Source organism: Lutzomyia longipalpis, chromosome 4 (assembly GCF_024334085.1).
Source record: "Lutzomyia longipalpis isolate SR_M1_2022 chromosome 4, ASM2433408v1".
NCBI lineage: Eukaryota > Metazoa > Arthropoda > Insecta > Diptera > Psychodidae > Lutzomyia > Lutzomyia longipalpis.
Window position 1 is genome coordinate 17,082,999 of NC_074710.1, and position 23,482 is coordinate 17,106,480.

Consider the following 23,482-nt stretch of genomic DNA (forward strand, 5'->3'; position numbering starts at 1 on the left):
CAAAAATAATTTTAAAATTTGTGTCAATTTTAGGGAGTTTTTTAGGATAGCTTTCAAAAGCTTCAAAAGCTTTAATAAAGCTTTTTTAAAAGCTTTAAGGTACAGTCGATTAATTTATTCAAAAATTTATGATTTCTTAATGTTTTAGAGTAGAGTCTTCTGTTGTGAAATAGAATTCCTATCGCATTAAAACAAGAAAGTTCATTTGATGAGTAAATGATGACAATGGCGTAGATAGTGAAAGGATTTGGGTGTTTGATTACACTAAAAGTTTTGAAAATTAAAGTCTTTTCTTTAGAAGCCAAAAGTCTGGATATTCATAAAAAATATTCTTAAAAAGAGAAAATTTTATACTTTTAAGTAAAACGTCATACGTTTGAAAAAATGAAACTTTAGTAATAAAATGTCAAACGTTATGGTAGGTAATTGAACGTTAAAAATGTATACTTATTTTAAACAATAAAAATAGTCAAACGCAAGAAAACAAATGTCAAATATTCGAAAGAATATGTTAATGTCAAACATCTAATTATCAATATCTAGAGATGTCAAATCTTTGTTTAAATGTCAAACGGTAGAAAAAACGATGAATTAAAACAAATAATAATAAATGTGGAATAAACGTTTCTGTAATGAAAAGAACTTTTCAAACGTTAAAAATAAAAACTCCGGAAAAGTCAATCATAACGCGTCCAGTTATAAGAGTTGGTGTCCCACAACGTGTAGAAGTTTGTTTATGCGTTGTAATACTATTTGTGAACAATATTAGTAGGCAAAGTTGATTTTTTAGTGAAATTCAGCAATTTGATGCATAAAAATTGTCATATCTCTTGTTCTATAACACCTACAGAAATTTCATGACTAGTTTTGGAAAGGTCTTGAAATAAGCTATAATTTGACATATATCTCAATAATTTTCAAGGTCACCTCCAGAACACAAAATGGCGGATTTTTGTTTCACCAAAACAGTTTTTCGCATTTTTCGTCCTGAAGGAATGGTTCTAGAGGTTTCTGATGTTCTAGAAAGTTGTAGATAATTGCAAAACCTTTAATTTGATACAAAGTTGAGTCAAATCGGACAAGCGGTTCAAGAGATATGGTTCTTAGAACTTTTCAAATGCAAGAATTATTCAAATGGCCATATCTTCTAAACGGCGACATAGATTTTCTTCATTTTCGGACTGGTGACAGATATTGAGTCAGGCTACAACATATCAAAATTTAAAGGAAATCTATAACAGATGTTGGGAGATATTGCCTCTTAAAGTTAGGCAATTTTTGTTTTTGATTTTAGCGCCTCTTGCGGATGTTTTTGGAACTTGGAATGTTCTATACAGTTGTAGGGCTTCTTGAAACCTTTCATTTGATACCAAGATGATCAAAATCGGTCAAGCCGTTCTCGAGTTGTATCGAAAAAACACTTTTTGCTTAAGGCCGCCATATTTGCTAAACCGCTTGACCGATTGTCAAGTATGAATTGTTGATGAAAACGTCTCTCTGAGCTCTACAACATACTAAAATTTCAGACCTCTAGCTATAAGGGAAGTGATTGATAGTATTTCAAAATGGCGGACGGCGGCCATCTTGGATTTTGAAAATGCGAAAAAATGAAATTTTACACCCATATTTCTATAGAAAACTTCAAACCGGAAGTCTCTATCTCTTACCGTTCGAAAGTTATAAGGCAAAGTTTAGGCGACCGGCCGGCAGGCCGGCAGGCCGGCCGGCAGGCCGGCCGGATCAAAAATTTTCCACCACCATTTTCGTAATGTGGGATGTCTAAAACGTGCTCATACCAAGTTTGAACCCGATCTGAGGTGGCCGGTTTTTCCGACGATTACAATACTTGGTGTTGGCCACGAAGTGGAACACCAACTAATAACTTCAAAACGTATGAATAACCGTGAAACTTTCAAAAAGAAACGTTAAAATTATGAAAAAAATTCAACAGAGAAAAAATGTTAAACGCTACACGTCAAACGTTAGAATTTCCTAAATAAATTGTTTAATTTTGTAAAGAAAAGTCCCTATAAATAAAGTTCTAGCTGAACACCTGACAGAAAAGTTGATTTTAAATTTTTTTGATCTATTAAATAGTCTTAGAACAAAACCAGAAAGTCGTTAGGTTTTTACATAAACCATAAGAGTGTCAAGATTAAAATGAAAATAATTTAAAAAAAATCTCTTTTCATCCTTTGGCTCAATTTTCACGACCACCACTATTTTTCCAAGAACAAACCTCCACGCAAATAGCACGATGAAGAAATTGTGGGCAAATAAGTTTTATTTTCTACCTAAACAAATTGTTTATACATTTATTCTGACAGTTTTAGTATCATTCCGATTTAGCAAGTTCAATTATTTCTTTTACCTCCACACCGTCTAAATTAGAGAGAATTTTGTGTGAAATTCCTTGTTGATGGGAATTTTCTTTTTTTTAGATTTTTTTTCTTCCACTCCCCCTTCCTGCTATGTTGTGTTTACATTGCAACATTGTAGACGTAATGATCGGCCAATTCGAATTGAATGAAGATAACCAAATAAATGGACATAGCACCAGCAAGCTGAAATGTTAGAAAAAATAACGGAATTAATTTCTTTTTAAATATTTGATTAAGAAGAAATGTTGATTGAGGGATTTATTTGCGTGGGAAAAAGGTGGGAGTGAGGATTTACACTGTGCAGGAGTTCGTAGTTGATGGTGAAAAATCCCGAAGCATCGAGATGGGAGTTAAGTTGAAGCATTTGCAGGGAGAATTGCTTGAAGAAGCGTCCAAAGTGTTTAGGAGTTCCACGGAGGTGTAGCCCAGAGATGAGATGCTTAATCTGTGGAATCGGGCGGAATGAGCTGTGGCAGGATTGGATGAAGGGTATAAGGCAGACAATTAGTGGGAATGAGCAGAGAATAGATGCCAAAGGGTTGGCTGAGGAATTTAGGAAGAAAGCTTTGAAATTCCAATAGTAGTCAACGATGAGAATAATAAAATTCATCGTTATGTTGAAGAAGATGCTCAACCCAAAGGATTTATTGATGTACTTATTGATGAGCCAGAGCATATTGAAGCTCCTCCGGAGGCATTTGCATTTTTGGTACAGCACAAACTGATTTAGGGGCTTCTCAATGGCACCCTCATCGTGTGCCAGATCAGCCGCTTTTTTCAGCTCTTGCACGATGATCTGGAGGAATTCTCTGTAGAGTTCTGTGTAGAACATGAGCATCATCAGGCAGAGGCGATTCCCCAAGAAGGGAGTAAAAGCCAACATTCGATGCCATTTCCAACCGTTGGTTGAAGGAAAAATAATTACAATGATGAACACTTCAATGCCACATGCCGTCCCAACGAGCAATATGAACTTTGTGGCATATCTCACGAGGAAATTCCTCAAATTCCATGCTGTTACAATTCCATTCCCGCGCAAGGACATCTCAACACCGTCAAACATTTCCCAGATTTTCCTGTGAAATTCCCTCCGTGTAAAGGATTGCGTGAGGATGAAGAAATGCGTTGAGACGGGAATTGCCAGTTGAATTACATCCATAAATAATCCCAAAGAGTTCCTCATGTCGAAGATTAATTTGAGGAAATACATTGCAGTTGATATGCTCAATATGAGAAATCCCATGTAGAAGGCACCCAAACCCATAAGGACCTTCTCCAGCATCACACGCCGGGGATGGGTGATCAAGAGCATCCCATTTAGTTGGAAGAATGCTAAAAGACGTCGAGCAACTCTCAATTTCACAATACTTTCACTCTTCTCCATGGTCTCAACAAAACGTGAACTTACGGACTACAATGCCAAAGAGTTTAGCTGGAGAATTTAATCGTTTCCAACCCCCCATTATGGGGTTGATTCAATCAAATCGATAAGCAAGGGTGGCATATTTATTTACACCCAATATATCCTGTGTGAGACACCACATGTCACTAATGATCATTAATTTATTTTATTCTCCCTAAAAAAATGCCATTTTGCTGCGCAGAAACTTTTATCATTTGAACTGAAGTTGTGAGAAAAGGAAGAAGGAGTTTGAGGAAATTTCATGCATAGAAAATTAATACAATCCTTTTCCTAGAGAATTTTCTTCGTCCTTTTAAAGAGTTTTTCCTTAAAAGCTACATTCATCTCCTTTACAAATCTGCCAGGATAACCATAATCGGATAAGTGGTTAACTTTTAACGTCCGATTGAAGAGAAAATGGCATTTTCTGCCAGGAGCTATTAAATTCCAACGTATCAAAAGTCAGCTCCTTGATCGATTTTGATCACCTTGAATTCATTGAAAATACGAAGAGTAGCTTTCAGATTTTTTTTGTCAAAATCGGTTCTCGATAAACAAAATTAGAATTGATTTTGTGAGGAGAACCCATTTTTTCTTGCCAAATTTTACATTTTTAAAAATTTTTAAAATCCTAATTTTGGGGCATCACGAAAGCCCTCTACTACTTAAGAATATTGAAAGAAGAATAATGTTGTAAGAGAAGGTCCAATAAATTCTTGAAACTCTAGAGTTAAAAAAAATACGAAACTTTAATCAATATTTTGCTATCAATGAGAATCCAGAAAATTATGATTTATTAATTTTATTTTATTTAGGATTAGGGGAGAGCGAGGCAAATAAAATCACTTAAATGTTTGGAAAAAAACTCAAAATTTTATTTTCTCTTTATCTCTTTGGGAAATATGATATTTTGACCTTTTCCCACACTCTTAAGTAGCTTTTTTTTTCTACCCTGCTTTCCCCTATAGAAAATTTTCAATATTTATTTCCAGAAATTGCTTATAAAATCTTTCAAATTATCTCTAAACTCTTAAAGTTTGGTAAAGTCTTGCAAAAAATAAAATAAAACATTAACCCTTTCGCGTTCTTTGTGTCATTTACTCAGAAGAGGGCAAAGCATATGTTCTAACTGAGAAATGTTGTCTGAGAGCATACAAAAAATAAATATTATATTGTTGCAATATTTCTATTTTTCAAGTGGACGCGTTAGGGTTAAAATCTTTTAATAGTTTTACTACCTTATTCCAATTGATTAATTTCTTATTCACAATTATTGTGAGAAGTTTCAGATCCATTTATAATAGATTTTTGAAATGAATTTTGCTCCTTTTGCGCCTTTTTCCTGCTCTAATTTCAAAAGAAAGTTTCATAAATTACGCGTAAAAAATGTGTCATAAGGAAAAGTAAGTATAAAATAGACTATGGAGTATCAAAATAAAACTTCTATAATATTTTTATATGTACAGTACATATATATTGTATATTTATTGAATTTTAATTTCAATCTACATTAATTTTTTTGTGTCAATTAAATTACATATATAGATTTTTTCAGGTGCATCGTGTATGTATCAAAATCTACAACTACTCACACCTGTACATTTTACTACTTTGTAGTGGAATTCAAATGCTACCTATGTGTAAGTTTTATATGTATATATTTTGTTGTATTGGTGTTTAAATTCCCATAAAGTTCTACACTTGTAGGTGTTTGCTAGAGTGAGATGGAACTACTTGCATTTGCAATGTATTCATCTTTCTCTTACTACCGTGAATCTCGAAAACACTACACTACCTTACGGAAAATTAGTGTCATCACAATGTGTCACATATTTGACAGAATTTTGAAAATTTCGCAGATTTTTGCATGTTTTCGCGTAAAAATGAATTTGTTGAATATTTTAGGTTATGTAGGTAATTTTCTACGCGTCCTTTGGTGGGAATTTTCACGAATTTTTCCAAATAATCATTAAGGGTAATGTATTTTTGTCTCTTTCACTGAAAGTTTTCTCAAAGTCAGTGGAATGCGCACACACAAGTGCCCCGCAAAAGATGTTGTCTTTCTCTAGCATGGCGTCACAGTTTTCATTGAATCTCGCGGTGTTTGCGTATTGATTTTCAAATCTCCTTTTGGCTCTTTTTGACATTTAAAATGAAAACGATGCTTTTATCTCACTCTGACCATGTAGTGTCATCGTAATCCTTAAAAGAGGCGCACTTTTGGTGCGAGAATTTTTGCTCAGAAGTGGTTTTTCGCTCCCCCTTCAGTTCATTACAATCACTCGTACGGTGAACTTTATACAATTTTCAAATCTGTTTACTATAAAAAAAATCTTCTTTTGGCTCAAATCAAAAGGGAAAATTGTATTTTCTTTCTCTTTCCCATTGGCCAAAAGTATGTCGCTATATATGTTTTGACAAGTGAAAAGTGGAAAATATTCTTGCGGGTTCATCTCCTAACGTATTTGGGAGAAAAGTCAAAAAGAGACTATGATTAAAGTCTTGTGAACGAAGGGGGTTCTTTGGCCCTGCAAAGTGTATTTCATGAAGATGGTGGATGGTGACACTTTTATGTGATTTTTCGGTTAGAACTTCTCAAAGTCCGATTTGTCAAAACCGAAAGAGGGTTGAAGATTTTCGGCCGATTAAAGGGTAAGGGGGGCGCTGCCAACAATACTGATGAGGAAGTGGCCTAAAGTGCGACATACATATATCATCTCTACTATATATAAGGCCCAATATTATATATAATAATAAAATCTTGAACGCCATTTTGGACAGAAATTATTACCTCTACACACAATTTTCTGTCAAAGTGACGATTTGTGTTTTTTTTTTCGTGAAAAATGTGAACTTTTCTAATGCATTTGCACTTTTGAGCCTAAATGTAGGCAAAATTCAGTGAGAAAATTTCATTTTATTTTTTGTGCCAAAAAAAAGCCTTCATGGCTTTTACTACACACAAATACATTTGAAAATATACATAAAATGAATGAGTTTAGAGGTGAAGTGTCAAAAGTCATTTAAAAAGTGAAGCAAGTGCGTGAAAACTCTTCTAATAAGGGTGAAAAGCTCCTGCTAAAAGGATTCTTTGGGATTTCTAATCAATTATCCCCATTTCACTTTAAAAAAATAATTACGCGAGATTTAGGCAGAGAAATCAGTCGTGCATCAGAATTTTCGTGCCCAGAGAGAGAATTGAAGAGGGAGACGAAGAAAAAAAAAGTAGGTGTAGTAAAATGTGTCATAAATTGGTGTAAATTATTGATTAATAAAAATCAATGTAATTAATATGCAAAAAAATATATATTTTCCCCACCACCCGCAAAAAGGAAGAAAAACATTCATTTTGCGTATCCTCGGGGATCCCACGGGTGGCGTGAAATGATGCCGACATGAGCACCGAGAGGCACGGCAGGAGATGGAATGGACATGAACCTCGAAGTGGATCATCGGAAAAGGAGAATTTCGTGGTGGTTGAGAAGAATTGCAGCAAATCACCACGTCCACCACTACCGGATCTCATACCAATCCGGAAGAGTACGGCGGCGGTGGTGAAGAATCCAAAGAATCGCGATGGCAACCACGATGGTAAATGCTGGACACCAAATCCAATGGAATGTCAGCGGCAAAATCAAATGGTTGAGGAGGAAAAAATATCGATCTGTGACAAAGCACTGAGGGATGAGGATAAGGAAAGACGAAGGAAGAATGGTGAGTTGAATACGTACAGTACATACAACGAACCCACAAATTATATACATACATAGCATGGGATTCTCAATATAATAATTAAAATGTAACTCCTACACATAGAGAGAAGTAGGAAGTCACTTTAATTAATTTTTTATTAATTAATTAATATGATTTATGGTAGTTTAGTTAGTTAGAACATTGGGGACCGAGAAGTTCTAGAATTTATTCTTATTTTCTTATAGGATTTTACATAGAAGAACAGTCAGTTGGATGTCTTAAAGTGTCCAATGGTCCTCAAAGGGTTAGTTAAGATTAGGAAAATAACGATGATTAATTGAGCTCAAGAATGAAAATATTCGGATCTTTAGAAAAATTCAGGTGATTTTCAAAAGGAAATCACCTAGGGCTCAGATTGTTCAGAAAAGGTGATTTTTTCTAGTCTAAAAGGTACTAAATTTAAGCCTAAAATGTACTAAATTCAAGCCGAAAAAGATTATTTGTAGTTCAGTTTCTAAAAGGATTGAGCAAAATAGCTTAAAAAGTGCCTTATTCGCCTTATTTAAGTTTGAAAAGTTCTCATAGCAAAGGTATTTATTATTTGGATGATTTGCCAAAAAGAAACCAAAATAATAATCAGATAAACACCCCTTTGACGAATAATTTATTTTGGTCAGGATGTCGTTGATTTTGTTCTTAAAAAATCATCCATATAAATCAAGAAAACGTTTAATATGATTTAAAAAACTGTTTAAAAGTTTATTTCAAAAAAACAATTGCTTTTTGGGCCCAAGAAGTTTGTGAAGAGGTTCTACAAGCATAAAAAGATGCTGAGAACCTCTTGCACCCTGTAATGTTAGCCAAGTTTGGCTCAATGCAATATTTTGTTAGAGAAATTGTAATTTAGTCAGGGGCACGACAGAAAGTCAAACGCTTACCAAAACAGGGCTGGCGAACCTCATAAAAAACCTTTGATACAAAAACAATTAAAAATATTCTTTACAAGAATTGGCGGTATTCTGAGATAAAGATTAATATCAAAATAAAGAATAAACTATAAGGGGCATAAGCGACCAAGAAATCCTTGAAATTTCAAGAGTTTTTTCTGAAATTTCAAGGATTTCTTGGCCGCATATTGAAAATATTAACTTTGATATAAAATTTTGAAAATAATTAAGTAAATTTTTATTTTAATCTCTTGGATAATTTGATCTTAATCATTTTTTGAAAAGTAGGAGAATACTAGGATTAGCCTTTGCTCCTACCTGAGGCAATGCTATCTCTGTAGAAACTGTGCTACGAGATCTCTAACGACTAATTGACTTAAACGGACGATCTTTTGCTTTGGTTGAAAATAATGATCGTTTTAGGCTCAACCTCGCAACCTGTGGCATAGATTAGTTTTCCATGTTTGTTGTTGGGAAGTCCCTACACGCGTCTATGACCAAGTTGCTAGGTCTTAATTTTAATTTTTTATCTTAATTCTGATCTTAATCTGCATTGTACACACCACCAATTGTTTGATTTTTTATATACCTATGTACGTAAAAAGGGTTTAATTTTTATTAGAAGATCAATCCATTTAATCAGTCAAAGAATCAAACATTACAAAATACTTAAGTTTTCACTGATATTTTGGATAATTTTACTCGTTTCGAAGAAAGACTTTGTGATTCTTTATAAAGTTCTATTTTTCTTATAAAATATGCATAATCTTAAATGGCTTGCCTCATTGTCTGTTGGTTGAGGAGCTCTTTCTTGTACTGTTGGTAGCATGTTTATTTTGAATTCGGCATTTTCCAAACGTCTCCTTACATCCCTGAAGCCCCGGTCAAGGATGAAGATAACTTTTACCCAGGTTCAAATGAATTTCTCAAGTTTGGGGCGTTTATGTCTGCGTCATGGCCGAGGCATCATTTGTTCCAGGGGGGAAAGAAATTTAATACCTGGATTATATATACCCATTTGTGGTACAAACCCAACCATCATAGGCTATTCTAGGTTTCGAAGCTTTTGTGTTGAATAGGCAACTTTCAGCTACCGAATGTTGGACAATTTTTATATTATGAACACTACCCTCAAAAAGTTTCCGATTAAGCAAAAATGGCTAAATCTATTTTCAAAAGTCTACCAGTTTTGGAAAGGTGAGATGTGTATCTTTCCAAAACTGGCAGATTTTTGAAATACGCCTTTTTTGCTTGCCCAGGAACTTTTTGGGGGTAGTGTATAATGTAGGTCTCATCCTAAATATTTACTATTGCAGTATTATTGAGACAGAACATTCTTCGTACAACCCGTAAATCTATATGATCGAAAAATTAGAAAAAAAAAATTCAACATCAGTAACTGAAGATCCAGTTTGATTAGAAAAATTAGAATTTTATTAATTTTTACTCCTATTCACATACAAAATTTAATGAAACTTTAAAACTATCTTACCAAAGGTCTTAATGAATATTTTGAATTTAATTTTAGTCAAATCGAATATAACCTAAGAAGTTGAAGAGTGAATTAGAACTAACAAAGTCTGAAGTGCTTATCTTTGAAAGACATGCAAAGATCTACGAATTAAATTGAGGAAATTTTGAGTTTCGACTTTATAAAGATCCTCCATTAGGGCTTTTTATTTAGACATGAAACCTTTTTATTTAAAAAAAAAAAAGTGGTCTGAATTATTTAAATCCTTCTCCGAATTTTCACATAAGTAAATTTGCTTTCTTTAACGTCTCGATTTATCTTAATTTTTTAAATCAAAATTCCCGTCATTGCCAATAAAACTCCTTCAATATTGCATAAAATGAAATAAAAACAAAACTTTGTGATAAAATTTAAGAAGCAATGACCCCTTAAAAATAATTCCTACAAAAAACCTTTTAAACGTTCGTCAGCAGATGTTAAACACGGTGTTGTTTTGATTAATTTTTTTTATTTTGTTTACCTTAATAAGAAAAAAAAAGAAACAGATATAATTTTTATGATCTGACATAAAGTAAAGATTTAACTTTGGGAAATTATTGCGAATTTTCTTGTACGTAAAGTCATAAAATAAAACTATGTTAACATGTAGGAATTACTGATGAATCCCAAAAAACATTCTTCGTTGCTTTTATGCTAAAAATTCCATTAAAAATCCCCTTTTAGTAGGTATTGTTCCGCATAAAACAGAATTAATTCAATTGTGTACAGCCCCTGTCTGTAGAGCACTTTTGCCACAAATCCTTTTAACAAATTATCAAATTTAATACACAGGTGCATTATTAATTGGTGGTCTGGGGAGTGAGTTTAAACACAATTCCGAAGTACGAAATAATTTAATTTTAGTAATAATTTCAATTCTGAAGTAAAAATAACATAATCTAATTTTGGGCTGTATTCAGCGACAAAGAAATCTTTGAAATTATTGAAATTTCAGTACAAATTCTTGAAAATTTCAATGATTTCTTGGTTGTTGAATAGGAACGTTTGGCTTAGTTTCTATACTAAAAGCTCCAAATTAAAATATTGCTTTGAACAAATATTAGACCCTTTGAAGACCACAAGACTCCTTAAGTTGTTAACTAAGCCCCCCAGGGGTTAAACGTAAATTCAATAAATTGCAATATCAGTGACTTTTTTTTTTAAATGAGAATCCCATTAAGAAAGAATTAATTAATTAGCCGATAAATTATTAAGTTAAATAATAATGTAATTTAGGCACAACAAAGGGGAAAGAGTGTGATGAGAAATTTCTCGAAAATGGAGCAAGAAATGACGATGGTGTGGGCGAAAGGATGGCCAGCAGTGGGAGCAGTAGAAGGGACAACAATGAGCTGAGGTGTGGTGGGTGGGAAGTGCATCCTACGGAGCCCAGCGTCAATCCCGTCTTCCTCTGGGTCGTGCAGGATGACACGGAGATCATTAGTGTGCGGTGCGAGGACTACGACCGTAGGAATCGCATCCGTTTGACCAAGACGTCAAATGGAACGTGGAAGGCCACACCGCGGACGCAGAGCGATGATAGTGTGGAGGTGATGCGACGACGGAAGAAGAAGAAGAAGAAAGAGAGGAAGAAGCACAGGAAGGAGAAGAAGCGGAAGAAGAAGAAGGACGATGGGGAGATGTTGGGGATGAGTGTCCTGGGGCAGGTGGGGAGTGCGCATGAGTTGGAGGAGAGCAGCAGAGGTAGTGGTGGTGGTGATGATGATGGAGAAAAGTTGGAGACGACGATGGTGTTGGGACGCGGGGCTGGGGCGGCGGCGGATGAGATGGATAGAGGTGATTGTTGCACGAGTGAAGGCAAGGATGGTGATGAGTTGTCGCTGCAGCAGCAGCAGCAGCAGGATGATGTGGTGGTGCAGCAAGTGCAAGAGCAAGAAGACTATGCAGTGCATGGGGCGCATGGGAATGAGCAAGCAACCCAACATAGTCTTGGTGAATCAGTTTATGAGACATTTGAGGTGGATACAGTCGCGAATTGTGTGCAGAATTCCTCCTGCAAGGACACCCCAGAGGAACCATCTTTATTGCAACAAGACCAACACATTCTTTTCGCATCATCCCCAACAACTAGTCCCAAGTACCACCACAAGGGTCACCATACGCATCAGCAGCATCCCCCGAGGAGCCCAGTTGGTGCAGAAAAGACCAAAGAGGAGGTGATTGAAGAGAAATTCCTACCATTTATGTGCAAAAGCATCACAGAAGACGACGCCCAGCATAGCTTCAAGCAGGAATCCTTCGCGGACAATCTGAACGTCACCACAGAGCTCATTGATACAATCAGGGAAATTGCTGTGACCAACACTGAGGACCTGGACCTCACGGATCACTGCGAGGAGAATACCATGACTGGTGCTGAACTCCTCGATTCCCTCATTGAGCACAGCTGTGAAGTCAACAATATTTCAGGTGAGTCCTTTATTGCGCATTTTCTTCATCTCATCTCCTTTTTCTTCTTCGTCGTATTTATTCGAAGTTTTTTTCTCTTTGCATTAAATTTCTCCTAAAATCCCTGACAAAAGAAAATTAAATTAAATTATTTTTCCTGAAATGGAAAGAATAAAAAGAAATTGCAGTGCAAATAAATTTTTCTGCACATCTTGTACATATATGGAGAGATGTCCGTCATCTGCCACGATGGCTTCACATAGAAAATCGATTTCTTACCACAACTTACAAATTCAAACACACCGTCGACTCTATGCTGAACTACAACAAGTTGTTGGAGAGTTTTCGTTCTTAAAATATTTCTTGAGGTTTCCTTTGAAGCTCATGACGTTCTTAAATAAATTGATTTTACTTCTTGATTTATTAATAAAAAAAATTTATAAATAAAAAAAATGTTTAAAATTAAATAATAACTAAAAGTTTGAGCACAAACTGACAACTTTGAAGCTTAAGTGATTGCAGCAGAGCGAAGTCAGAAATCTGTTCAAGATATTTTGATTTTTTTAAATTAACCCTTTTGCGTCCACAGATGATGCTTCTCAGTCAGAACATCTTCTTTAGCCTCTTTTGTGTGAATCTGATGCATTCTTAACTTGGAAAAATCATTGAATTTTTAAAAATTTTGGGAGAATGTTTTACGTTTGGGTTTACGTATGACCCAAAGAACGCGAAAGGGTTATTTAAAAAATGTGACTAAACTTTGCTTCACAACTGTTTAACATTTTTTTTTATAATATTTGATGGTAATTTTTTTATGTTTGACAATTTTACTTGTCATTTGACATTTTTGTTTTCATTTTTTGATAATTATTTTTAAAGTTTAACATTCCTTTTCTAAAGTTTGACGATAGTTTAAACATCTTACGCTTCTTTTCAAATAGTGAAACTTCTTTTAAAATCATTTAACGATTTTTTCCTAAATGTTTGACAATTCTTTCCCAAGTTTTTCGATTCTTTTCTAACTTTTCACGTTTCTTTCTTACTTTGCAGTCCTTTCTAATGCCTAATCATTCATAACGTTTCATAATTGTCTTTCAAATTTTTTTAATGTAATTTTTGCTATTAAAATTTTGCTATTATTCGGACCTCTAAAGAAAATCTTTAATTTTCTAAATTAATGGGCCTTATTCAGCGACCAAGAAACCCTTGAAATTCGCTTGAAATTTCAGTATAAATTTCAAAGATTTCAAGGGTTTTTTGATCGGTGTTTAGGCCCCGAAAAACCCTCCCTGGATCATTGATTTCTTTTGAATAATTTCATATTAAAAAAAAACGTTCAGAAATAGTCAAAATTGGGGCAAAATAAGAGGATAAAAATACTCATTAAAACTTTTTCAAGTAGATTTTTTAAAGATTTTCTTTTCCTTAAGACTATTCTTAATTTGTCTATCCTCAATTTTTGCCACATTTCAATTTTTTTATCTAATTATGCATTAAAAATTTTTTTTGGTCTAATTTTTAAATTTTATTTAATGTCTTCAACACATTTTAAATATTCACAAAATTTCCATAAAATTATAAATTAATACAGAATAGTTTCTTCTGGGCACGACGATTTATCCTTTCCTTGAATTTCCTCTTCTTGTTTTCTTTTTTCCTCTCCCTACAATCCCTACAATATTAAAAAAAGTTATTACCGTGCGAAAGAAATAAAAATCTTTCAAATAAATAAAATAAAATAAATTCCTCTTCCAGGTCACATTGATGACGTAAAGCAGCAAACTCCGTGTGATGTTGAAGATGACTACAATGAGGAGGATGAGCTTCTTCTAGACTCAGAACCAGTGGCAAATATAATTTCACGCCTAAGTGATTCCCCAAAGTGTCTCTCATTCACGGAATCCGGTGAGATTGAGACGATTCTTGAGTCGGGGAACATTTTCAAGGGTACAGAGCAGACTCTCGATGATCTGTCGTTAACCATAAAGGAGCTCACGGAGACAAAGTTCATGGGAAGTGAGGCAAATCAGAAGAATATGTCGGAGTTGACGTCATTGCTGTCGCCGGATTCGTGTGCTGAGGAAATGCCCAAAGATTTGAGTTGTAAGACAGCTGGGAGTCAGCAGCAGCAGCACAGGAGCCCATCACCGGCACGACCAACATCTCGGGGTTCGGATACAATTCAGAGCCCACAGCCGAGTGGTTTGCCCCCCATTCCACCATCTCCGGATACATTTTCGCAGCAACATCGACTCATGCAGACCCTTCCGGTATTCCCGAAGGTGTCCACGGGACGAACTGGAGGGCAGGATGGGGGACAGCAGCAGCAGCAGCAGCCGCAACAACCGGAACCATTGAATTTGGGTGTTTGTAGGAAGTCTGCAAGTCCAACGGTGAGTTGCAGTGAAGAGGCAAAGAATCTCCTGAGTGATCTCACGAGTGGGGAGGAGAATCTCCTGAGTAGTGAACCCGTGAGGAAGCGCCATAAGTCCGATAGTTATCGACTGGATGAGGCAAAGGGTGGGCATGTGGATAAGTCCGGAAAGGATCCGGATCCATTGACACAGTTGCGACTTCTCATGTCGAATAGCGAATGGAAAGTACCTAATACACTCCTTGTGCCAAAGGATCGTCTCAATGCTGTCCTTGCATCGCCAGCACGGGAGATTCCCCTTCTTCTTACCACACGCCCCGAGCTCCGGCTCCCGGAGGCTTTTGCATTCCCCTCAATACTTCAAGATCCGGACATTTTGGTGGTGTCGCTGAATCAACTGGAGACAATCCTTGAGAAGCAGGAGGAGCTGTTTAAGGTGAAGGATACCCCCGAGGTGGGGCATCAGAAGAAACAGCCTCCACCGCAACCGCAGCAAACAACAAAATTCCCCCAGAGTCATCATGAAATCCCCGAAAGGCAGAGGCATGCAGCAGCACAGGCACAAATGCCCGCCGCTGGGAAGTTTGACATGGATCCCGGGACATTAAATCTCTTCAATCAAATGCTCTGGTTGCCGTATTTGCAGAATCAACTACGCAGCAGTCAGAATATGGGAGACTTCATGAAGGCACCGAATTTGCGAAATATGCCCGGAACCTTTCCGGATCTCCTTATGTTGCTTGCAGCACAAAATAATCTCAACACAGCGATGCCACCGAACTTCCTTGGGTGCCAGAACCCATTGGAATTTGCCCTGTGGCAAGAGGCTATGCTGCAGGAGAGTAATATGAACATCCAGCAGCTGCAACGACTCAATGCCGAACGACAGGGAGCCACTAAGAAGTACACACCGAAGCAGAATCTCCCCAAAATGTCACCATATCAGCAGAAATCCACCCACCCGATGCACTGCATGACAAATCCTCTGGGGAATTTACGTTTCCCCGGGACTGGGGGTGGTCACATGGGGGCACAGAAGGCGGCAACAAGTCCCTTTGCAACATCCCCAACTTACCCCCAACAGCGATCTTGTGGTGGTGCGAATATCCCGGCGCATATGAAGAATTCTCTGTCATTTGCCCATCCACAAACCCACGCGCATCAACCGGCAAAGAAGACGCAGCATCAGCAGATGAATAGTTTTCCTGGACACTTCCCAGGTGCCACGGGGTACACAAAAGCCGACTACGATGCGGTGAATCAGCAAATGCAAAAAGCAAAGGAGGATGAGCGTCGGCACAAGTATCAGGCGTATCAGGAGGCACGAAATAAGGGGGCGCAGTGTCAGTCACTCCTTAATCTCCTCAATCCACAGCTGGGTGGTGTCTTCCAGCAGCAACAGCACCATGAGGAGAAGGCTAAACATGCAACAAACGCGGAAACACAGGCTGTTAGTAGTCAAGCACAGACGGTTACGCAGCCAAAGCTGAAAGTTAAATCGGGGCAGCATCTTCTAGATCCAGCTGCCATGCAGAGGCGTCTCCTCACCACGGATGAACTCTCCGAAGTTGGCAGTACAACCAGTATGTCTGATGATGGTTCCGATGCTAATTCAGCTCTCTGGCATCCACTCTTTGGCAGGTTAGTTGTTGCTGTTCTCACTTCTTAATTTTTTTTTTATTATTTCATCAAGAATTTAATTGTAAAGGTGTCAAAGGAAATATTGGGTAGTATTTTAAGTTCCAAAAAATCCTTTAAATCTTTGAAATTTCAGAAGAAATCCTTGAAATCTTTGAAACGTGAGAAGAAATCTTTAAAACCTTTCAAGTTTCAGAAGAAATCTTTGAAAACTGTGGAATTTAAAAAGAAATCTTTAAAATCTTTGAAATTTCCGAAAAATTCTTTCAAATTTCAGAAGAAATCTTTGAAGTTTCAGAGGAAGTCTTTGAAATTTTTTGTATGTAATTCCAGAAGAAATCTTTAAAATTGTAGAAGAAATATTTGAAATCTCTGAAGGTTCAGAAAAAATCTTTGAAATATTTGAAATTTCAGAAGAAATTTTTCAAAATCTTTAAAAAAAATAAATCTTTGAAATTTTTAACATTTCAGATTATTTTTGAAATATTTGAAATCTTTCAAATCTTTGAAATTTAAAAAGAAATCTTTCAAAACCTTTGAAATTAAAAAAGAAATCTTTGAAATTTCAGAAGAAATCTTTAAAGTTTCAGAAGAAGTCTTATCTTTGAAATTTGTCAAATTTCAGAAGAAATCTTTCGAAATCTTCGAAATTTAAAAAGAAATTTTTCAAATCTTTCAAATTTCCGAAGACATTTTTGAAATCTTTGAAGTTTCAGAATGAGTCCTTGAAATCTTTCAAATTTCAGAAGAAATCTTTGAAAAACGACGATTAAAAATACGAAGTGTCAAAATCTTTAAATTTTCTAGTTGAAAGTTAAGATTTTTGACAGAATCCATTTCGACGTGCCCGAAGATTATGAACCATATTCCTATCTTTTAACACAGGAGTATGGTTCATAATCTTCGGGCGCGTCGATTTAATTCTCGTCATTTCTTTCCTAACGTTTGAAGTTAATTTTCTAGTACTTGCTAAACGTTTGACATATCTATCAGTAGGGGAGGGCGGGGCTAATAAAGTCACTTAAGGGTTTGGAAAAAGCTTAAAATATCATATTTCCTAGCTAGATAGAACAAAATGATCTTAGAAAGAGTTGTAGGGCAAGAAATATCCTAAAGAATTGGACTATACATTTCGCTTTATCTGTTTGGGAAATATGATATTTTGAGCTTTTTCTAAACCCTTAAGTGACTTTTTTAACCCCGCTCTCCCCTATTGACTGACAGATATTCTAATTTTTGACGTTCTTTTTTAACGCTTAACTTTTTTTTTACATTTGATGTTAATTCTGTGTTTGACATACATATCGTAACTAACTTTTGACATTTACACGTCTGATTTATTTTTGCTATCTTTTGACATTTACAATTTTTATACGGTTAAAATTCGATTTTAACGATTTTTTTTATCTATTTTTTTATTTTAAGACTTTCAAGGTTTTTTTTTTATCAAGGATTGACATTTCCTTTTTAACGTTTGATGTTCCTTTTCTTGCATCTGACATTTATTCCAATCTTTGAAGTTAATTTTCTATCGTTTGACGTTTCTTTTTTTAAGTTAATTTTTTTTATTAGAACGCTTGACATGTCTTTTCTGACGTTTGACGTTAATGCCAACGTTTATTAGCAACTTTTCACATTTCTAACGTCTGACCTTACGTTTTTTTTACGTTTGAAAATTCCTTTTTTTTTTAATAAATTTTAAGGAAATTTGACATAGAAAAATAAACCTAATATGTCTGAATTTTATTATTATTATTATTTAGTAGGCTTTTTTTGATTGTCTGAATTTTAAAGGTGATTAGATATTCTAAATTTCCTCCCTGACTACGCCACTGATCTATCAGAATTATTGCGCAATAACACGAGATAAATCTGTACGTGTTTAATGACCTCCTTATAAATAGCAAATAAAGTTTATTAACCCCTAGAGGAACCAATATTTCGACGCTCCTGAAGATTATGAACCATATTCCTGTGTTAAAAGATAGGAATATGGTTCATAATCTTCGGGCACGTCGATTTCTAATATTAAAACTTTGGGTTAATTAAGGAAATTTTGGAAATTTTCGCATTTATAATTAGATTTAGACTTTAAAAAATTTAGAAAATCGTTCTGTTCTTTCTGAATTATTATAATAATAAAATGTTGCAAACCTCTGGCGTTAGAAGGAACGATTTTATTTCGTTTCTTAGTTCAAAGAACCTGCTTACAGATAAGCCTCTACTCAACCAACGAATCTCGGTGTGCATTATGAGATCTTTTTGTGCACCAAGGTTTTCAAGATGGCGGCGAATTAGTCGGTGGTTTAGTGAATTTTGACCTCCATGAATTTTATTTATAATCGCTATGATGATCTTCATAGTGGAATCAAATCCAATCGATTTTGATGCCAGAACTTCTTGGTGCAGTATACAATGAACGTGCATAATTTCCGGCCGATATTTTATTAGTCTGCCAAAGAGGCCCTTTACTTCATAAAGGGCATAAGATAGTCTAGGATATACTCTTCACACTCATTATTGTCAATACGCGAGAGCAGTACATCCTAGAATATCTTATGCCAAGGCACGACTGTAATGCAAAGTGTCTTGAGTTTTAAAATATTAAAAAAAAATTCGAAAAGAATTGATATTTTTTTTTTAATTTTAATACAGTGGGACCCCAGTACAACGACCACTCGGATGTACTCTTCTCACTCATTATTTTCAATGCGCGAGAGTAGTATAACCAAGCGGTCGTTGTACTGGGGTCCCACTGTATTCCTAATCCTTTTCTACAGATAAAATAAATAAGGAAATAAAACTTAATTGAATGAAATGGATTTAATACAGTATAACTTCGTCAAACAGAAATTGCTCTAGCAGCTCCAATTTTTAAGATATCGACTTGAAATAACAAACAAATAAAACTTTTTGAGTTTACGCTCAAAAATCAAAAGTTGTTAGCAGTTAAAATCATGCCCTAATTTCCTAGCCACCCTGTATAATCCAAAGAACGCGAAAGGATTAAACTCATTAAAATCTAAACGAAAATCTCCTAAAATTAAAATTTCTTAATTTTCAAATTTTCAGCCCTCCAAAGAGTGCTGGCAGTGGTGGTGGGTACGTGAGCCCGTGGCAGTGGACAACAGTAACGATAGCGGGTGAGTGACAAACGCGGGCTCCGCCTGAGCCCGCTACAAATAAAGGTCACAGTGTTCCTCCTTATCTCTACGGCAACCTCTATCACGATGGTTTAGCCATGAATCCACCTTTTGGGAATTCTCCGCATAACAACAAATAAAAGTTCTCCGTTGCGTGGGAAGATCCTTAAGTAAAATGAAAATGGACAAATCACTACAAAACAAAGGAAATTAGTGCGTGAGTAGAAAAAAAACATTTTTTTAATGAATTACATAAAATGTGAACCTCACGCCAACACACATCTTATACCAGTCTCCCCTATGAAACAAAATATTATGATAATCTCTATGTAATAAATAATATATTGTATAATGCGTATCTGCTCCCTCCCCTCCCTCCCACACACAATACAATATTTATTCATATTTTATTCTAAAAAAATATTAATTTTAAAACAAAATAATTAAATCAAGTGGTGAAGAAGAAAATCAATAATGATGATGAGGAAGGAATTTGTTAAAGAAAAATCCCAAAGACAGTTGAATTATATATTATTATGAGAATCTACATAATATAGAATATTTTTGTGATAATTTTGAGGACAATTTCTTATATTAAAAAAAAACGGAAGAATTGACGGAAGTGAAGAATTAAAACTTTTAAAAGAAGAAGAAAAATATTAATCTTTGATGAAGAAAATGTTGATGTCACAGTGTGTAATGTGCGGTGTTTCTGTGCATTTTTTCTTGAGCAAATCAAACACAAAAATAATGAGTTTTTTTCACAAAAAAAAATGTTTTTTTTGTGCGAATTTCTTCATGACACTGTGTAACGTTCTTTTTATTTCCGGTTGTTAATTAATTAAATTAATTAAATTAAAATTAAAATTAATAAAAAAAACATGAAAAATGATGTGAAATATTTCGATAAAACCCAAAAAAAAACGCTCTAGACAAATATTTGTAATAAAGAAAAAAATCAAGAAATATTTGTAATAAGAAAATTAAAAGAAAATCATGGCATTAAAAAAATAATAAAAAAAACTATTTAAAATGATGGCAAAAATTTGATGTTAGACCTACACACACATATATTAAGTAGTCAAAAAAAATGAATAGATTACCAAAAATAAATCATTTCACATGAAAAAAATGGAAGGAAGAAAAAAAAACATCAAAAGTCTAAATAAGGAGAAGCTAAAGAAAAAAAATTTGATAATCGACTGTAAAGAAAAAAAAAAACGATAAAAATATTTCAGTTTAATTCTTTTTTTAGCAAAAATTGTGTAAAACTGAAATATAGCAAAAAAAGTCAAGAAAACAAAAAACTAATGGATGATTCACAGCAGTGAGGATTAATGCGGAAGTTGATCGCGCGAAAAGGATTCAAGGATAATTCAGAGAGAACTAATCCAAAAATAAGTATAGCTATTTTGCCCATTTCGATCCTTTAAATGTTTCAAAACATTCTCATCAATGTTTCATTGCGAGAAACTCAGTGGCAAACATTGTGAATGAATTATTTGAAGGCTTTTCAAATAATAAGGAAGTTACTTTGGCAAACTCAACATCCATATATGCCTGAATAGCCTCCTTTTAAAGTTTTTTTTTTAAATTATTATAAAGTTTACAAATGTTTTGAACATGGATTAAATGCGCTGTATTATTATTTTTTTTCATAATTTTATTAATTATATGTTATTGAATAAAACATGAATTTGCTAACACGTTAATACAACAAATTAAAGGCAAAATGATATTTGAAAAATTCATGTTTTTTTAAAGAAGCAAAATTACTACAAAATGAAGCAGTTTATGAAGTCATTCTGCGACTATTTAGCTTTCCTTGGCCCGAACTGGATATTTAGGTGAAACATTGAGCTGAAACATAAAACAATGAAATACTTCCTTGAATTTTTAATAATTTAGGAATTTGTAAATACGTTGTAATGCGATAAAATCACATAAAAAAAGTTAAACAAAAATGATGAAAAATCTGTTTACAGAAAAAGACCTTCTAAGTTCGTCCAAAGTTAGTGTTTCAGTGTTTTTTTTTTGTTTCAACATAATCACAAAGGAATTAACCCTTTAGCCTTCTTTGGGTCATACGTTGTCCTAAAACATTAAACATTTTATTTTTTCCAGATTTTTTTGAATATAATTGTTTTTCCAAGTTAGAAATGCATATAATTCACACAGAAGAGGCTAAAGAAGACATTTTGACTGAGAAATGCCCTCTTTAAGCATCAACAGAATAAATATCGTGATAAAAGAGCGCATGTTTCAATGATTCTAAGTTTCACGTAAGAGGGAAATGGTTAAACATGAAACATTGAAATACTTAAAATGAATTTCTTATTAATTAGTTATTAGACATTTCAACAGTGAAAATTCCGTTCAGAATTAATGTCAAGATGAGAAAAAAATCAATTTTTTGCATCAATTTGCGGCACGAAACATGGAAACATTGAATTATTCTATACGTTCATCCATATAATTATTCAATAGATGCTCTCAGAGATCACTTATTTAGCATCCTATTTGTAAATTAAATGCATTTCTAAGTAGGAAAATAAATTATTTTAAGTGAATTAATGGACACAAAATATTAAACCCTTTCGCATTCTCGTGAAACTTAAAATCATTGAAACATGCGCTTTTTTCATCGCTTTATTCACTCTATTGATACACTCAGAGGCAATTTCTCAAGCAAAATATCTTCTTTGGCTTCCTCTGTGTGATTTTCATGCATTTCTAACTTGCAAAAAAACGATTAAAATGATTAAAAAATTGAGAAAGTAAAATGTTTCACATTTGAGCCATCGTACGATCCAAAGAACGCAAAAGAATTAACTAAAAATATGTGTTTCATTCAATTTTCATCAAAACAACTTTGGCGCCATTTTTTTGGCCATCATTGTAAATGCGCATAAATCAGCCATAAATTCCACACAAAAGGGTACCTATTTACTTCGTAATTAATTCTCACTGCATTGAAAGCCTTTAAGTGTTAAGCAACAAAAAACAAAAACAAATATTAATTAAATGAAATTTTAGTCATGAATTCTGATTGAAAAAATCAATTTCTTACCCATTTATTAGTAGTTAAAAGAAATAAAAGATTAGAAAAGAAAATTAGGGATGAAGAAAAAGTAAACGGAAATAATATATCAAAATTCTATCAATTTTCCTATTATTAAAGTAAAAAAAGAAGTTAAAACAGCATAAATTAGTGGCAAAGTGCAAGAATTTCTCTTTTTTTTTGTAAATTATTTTTATTTTATTTTATTAATTCAATAATATTTTATTTGTTTACTATTATTATTCATTTCTTCTATTATGCATAAATATAATATTGTTCCGATGGGTAAAGCTGTGATGAAGAGCAGATTGGATTTATCTCCGCTGTATATTATATTATTATTATTATTTTCTTATTTGTTTATACATTTTTTTCTAAGACTCTTTTAGTTCTTTTTGAATTTATTTCTTGAATGAAAAAGAAAATGAAAGATCTTTAAGAAAAAAAAAACTGAAAAATATTTAATGTGCAAAATAGAATTTATAAACAAAATGAAAAGAATTGAAAGATTCTCAATAAAAGAAGCTCCTACATAAATAAAGAGAAGAAGAAATAGGTAAAATACACAAGGTAATTATATATATTTTCAGTCAAATTAGATGAAAGAAAAGAATGAAAAATGAAACTGTTGCGTGGCCCATCTTTTTTCAATGTCATGTAAAAATAACATCCCCTCAAAAAAAAACTATTTAGGAAAAAATACGATGAAGAAGAAGAAGAAAAACAATTAACTGCTAAGGCATTAAATAAATAAATTATACTCATGTGCAATGCCGTGTCTCATTTTTCATTAAAAAAAAAAAGCTCTTTTCCGACACCTCCCCCCTCTGTCTCTCTCTCACTCTTTTCAGTGCATTTCCTCTGCATTTATATGTAGAAGGCAAATATAATAGAAAAGGCCAAAATGTGCCAAAAGTTCCCGTC

At 34.1% G+C, this 23,482-nt stretch overlaps 2 protein-coding genes across 2 annotated transcripts; one reads left to right on the plus strand and one right to left on the minus strand.

Annotated features, from left to right (window-relative positions):
* Positions 1-2,480: 2,480 nt before the first annotated feature.
* LOC129795202 (putative gustatory receptor 2a) lies at positions 2,481-3,765 on the minus strand. The gene is made up of 2 exons (XM_055836289.1): positions 2,677-3,765; positions 2,481-2,564 (listed from the first exon to the last, which is right to left on the minus strand). Exons 1-2 carry the CDS (start codon positions 3,763-3,765, stop codon positions 2,481-2,483), a joined length of 1,173 nt encoding a protein of 390 aa, XP_055692264.1.
* A 2,090-nt stretch (positions 3,766-5,855) lies between these two features.
* LOC129795285 (uncharacterized) lies at positions 5,856-23,329 on the plus strand. The gene is made up of 5 exons (XM_055836374.1): positions 5,856-7,008; positions 7,116-7,497; positions 11,170-12,363; positions 14,098-16,357; positions 19,427-23,329. Exons 2-5 carry the CDS (start codon positions 7,179-7,181, stop codon positions 19,503-19,505), a joined length of 3,852 nt encoding a protein of 1,283 aa, XP_055692349.1. The 5' UTR covers positions 5,856-7,008; positions 7,116-7,178; the 3' UTR covers positions 19,506-23,329.
* The last annotated feature ends 153 nt before the right edge of the window (positions 23,330-23,482 follow it).

Bases quoted from the DNA above. Each gene is read 5' to 3' on its own strand.
- LOC129795285 (XM_055836374.1), top strand. From the start codon at position 7,179: ATGAGCACCGAGAGGCACGGCAGGAGATGGAATGGACATGAACCTCGA. The intron at 7,498-11,169 runs GTGAGTTGAATA...AATGTAATTTAG, and splicing joins GGAAAGACGAAGGAAGAATG to GCACAACAAAGGGGAAAGAG. The intron at 16,358-19,426 runs GTTAGTTGTTGC...TCAAATTTTCAG, and splicing joins TGGCATCCACTCTTTGGCAG to CCCTCCAAAGAGTGCTGGCA.
- LOC129795202 (XM_055836289.1), bottom strand. From the start codon at position 3,765: ATGGAGAAGAGTGAAAGTATTGTGAAATTGAGAGTTGCTCGACGTCTT. The intron at 2,565-2,676 runs GTAAATCCTCAC...CTAACATTTCAG, and splicing joins ACTACGAACTCCTGCACAGT to CTTGCTGGTGCTATGTCCAT.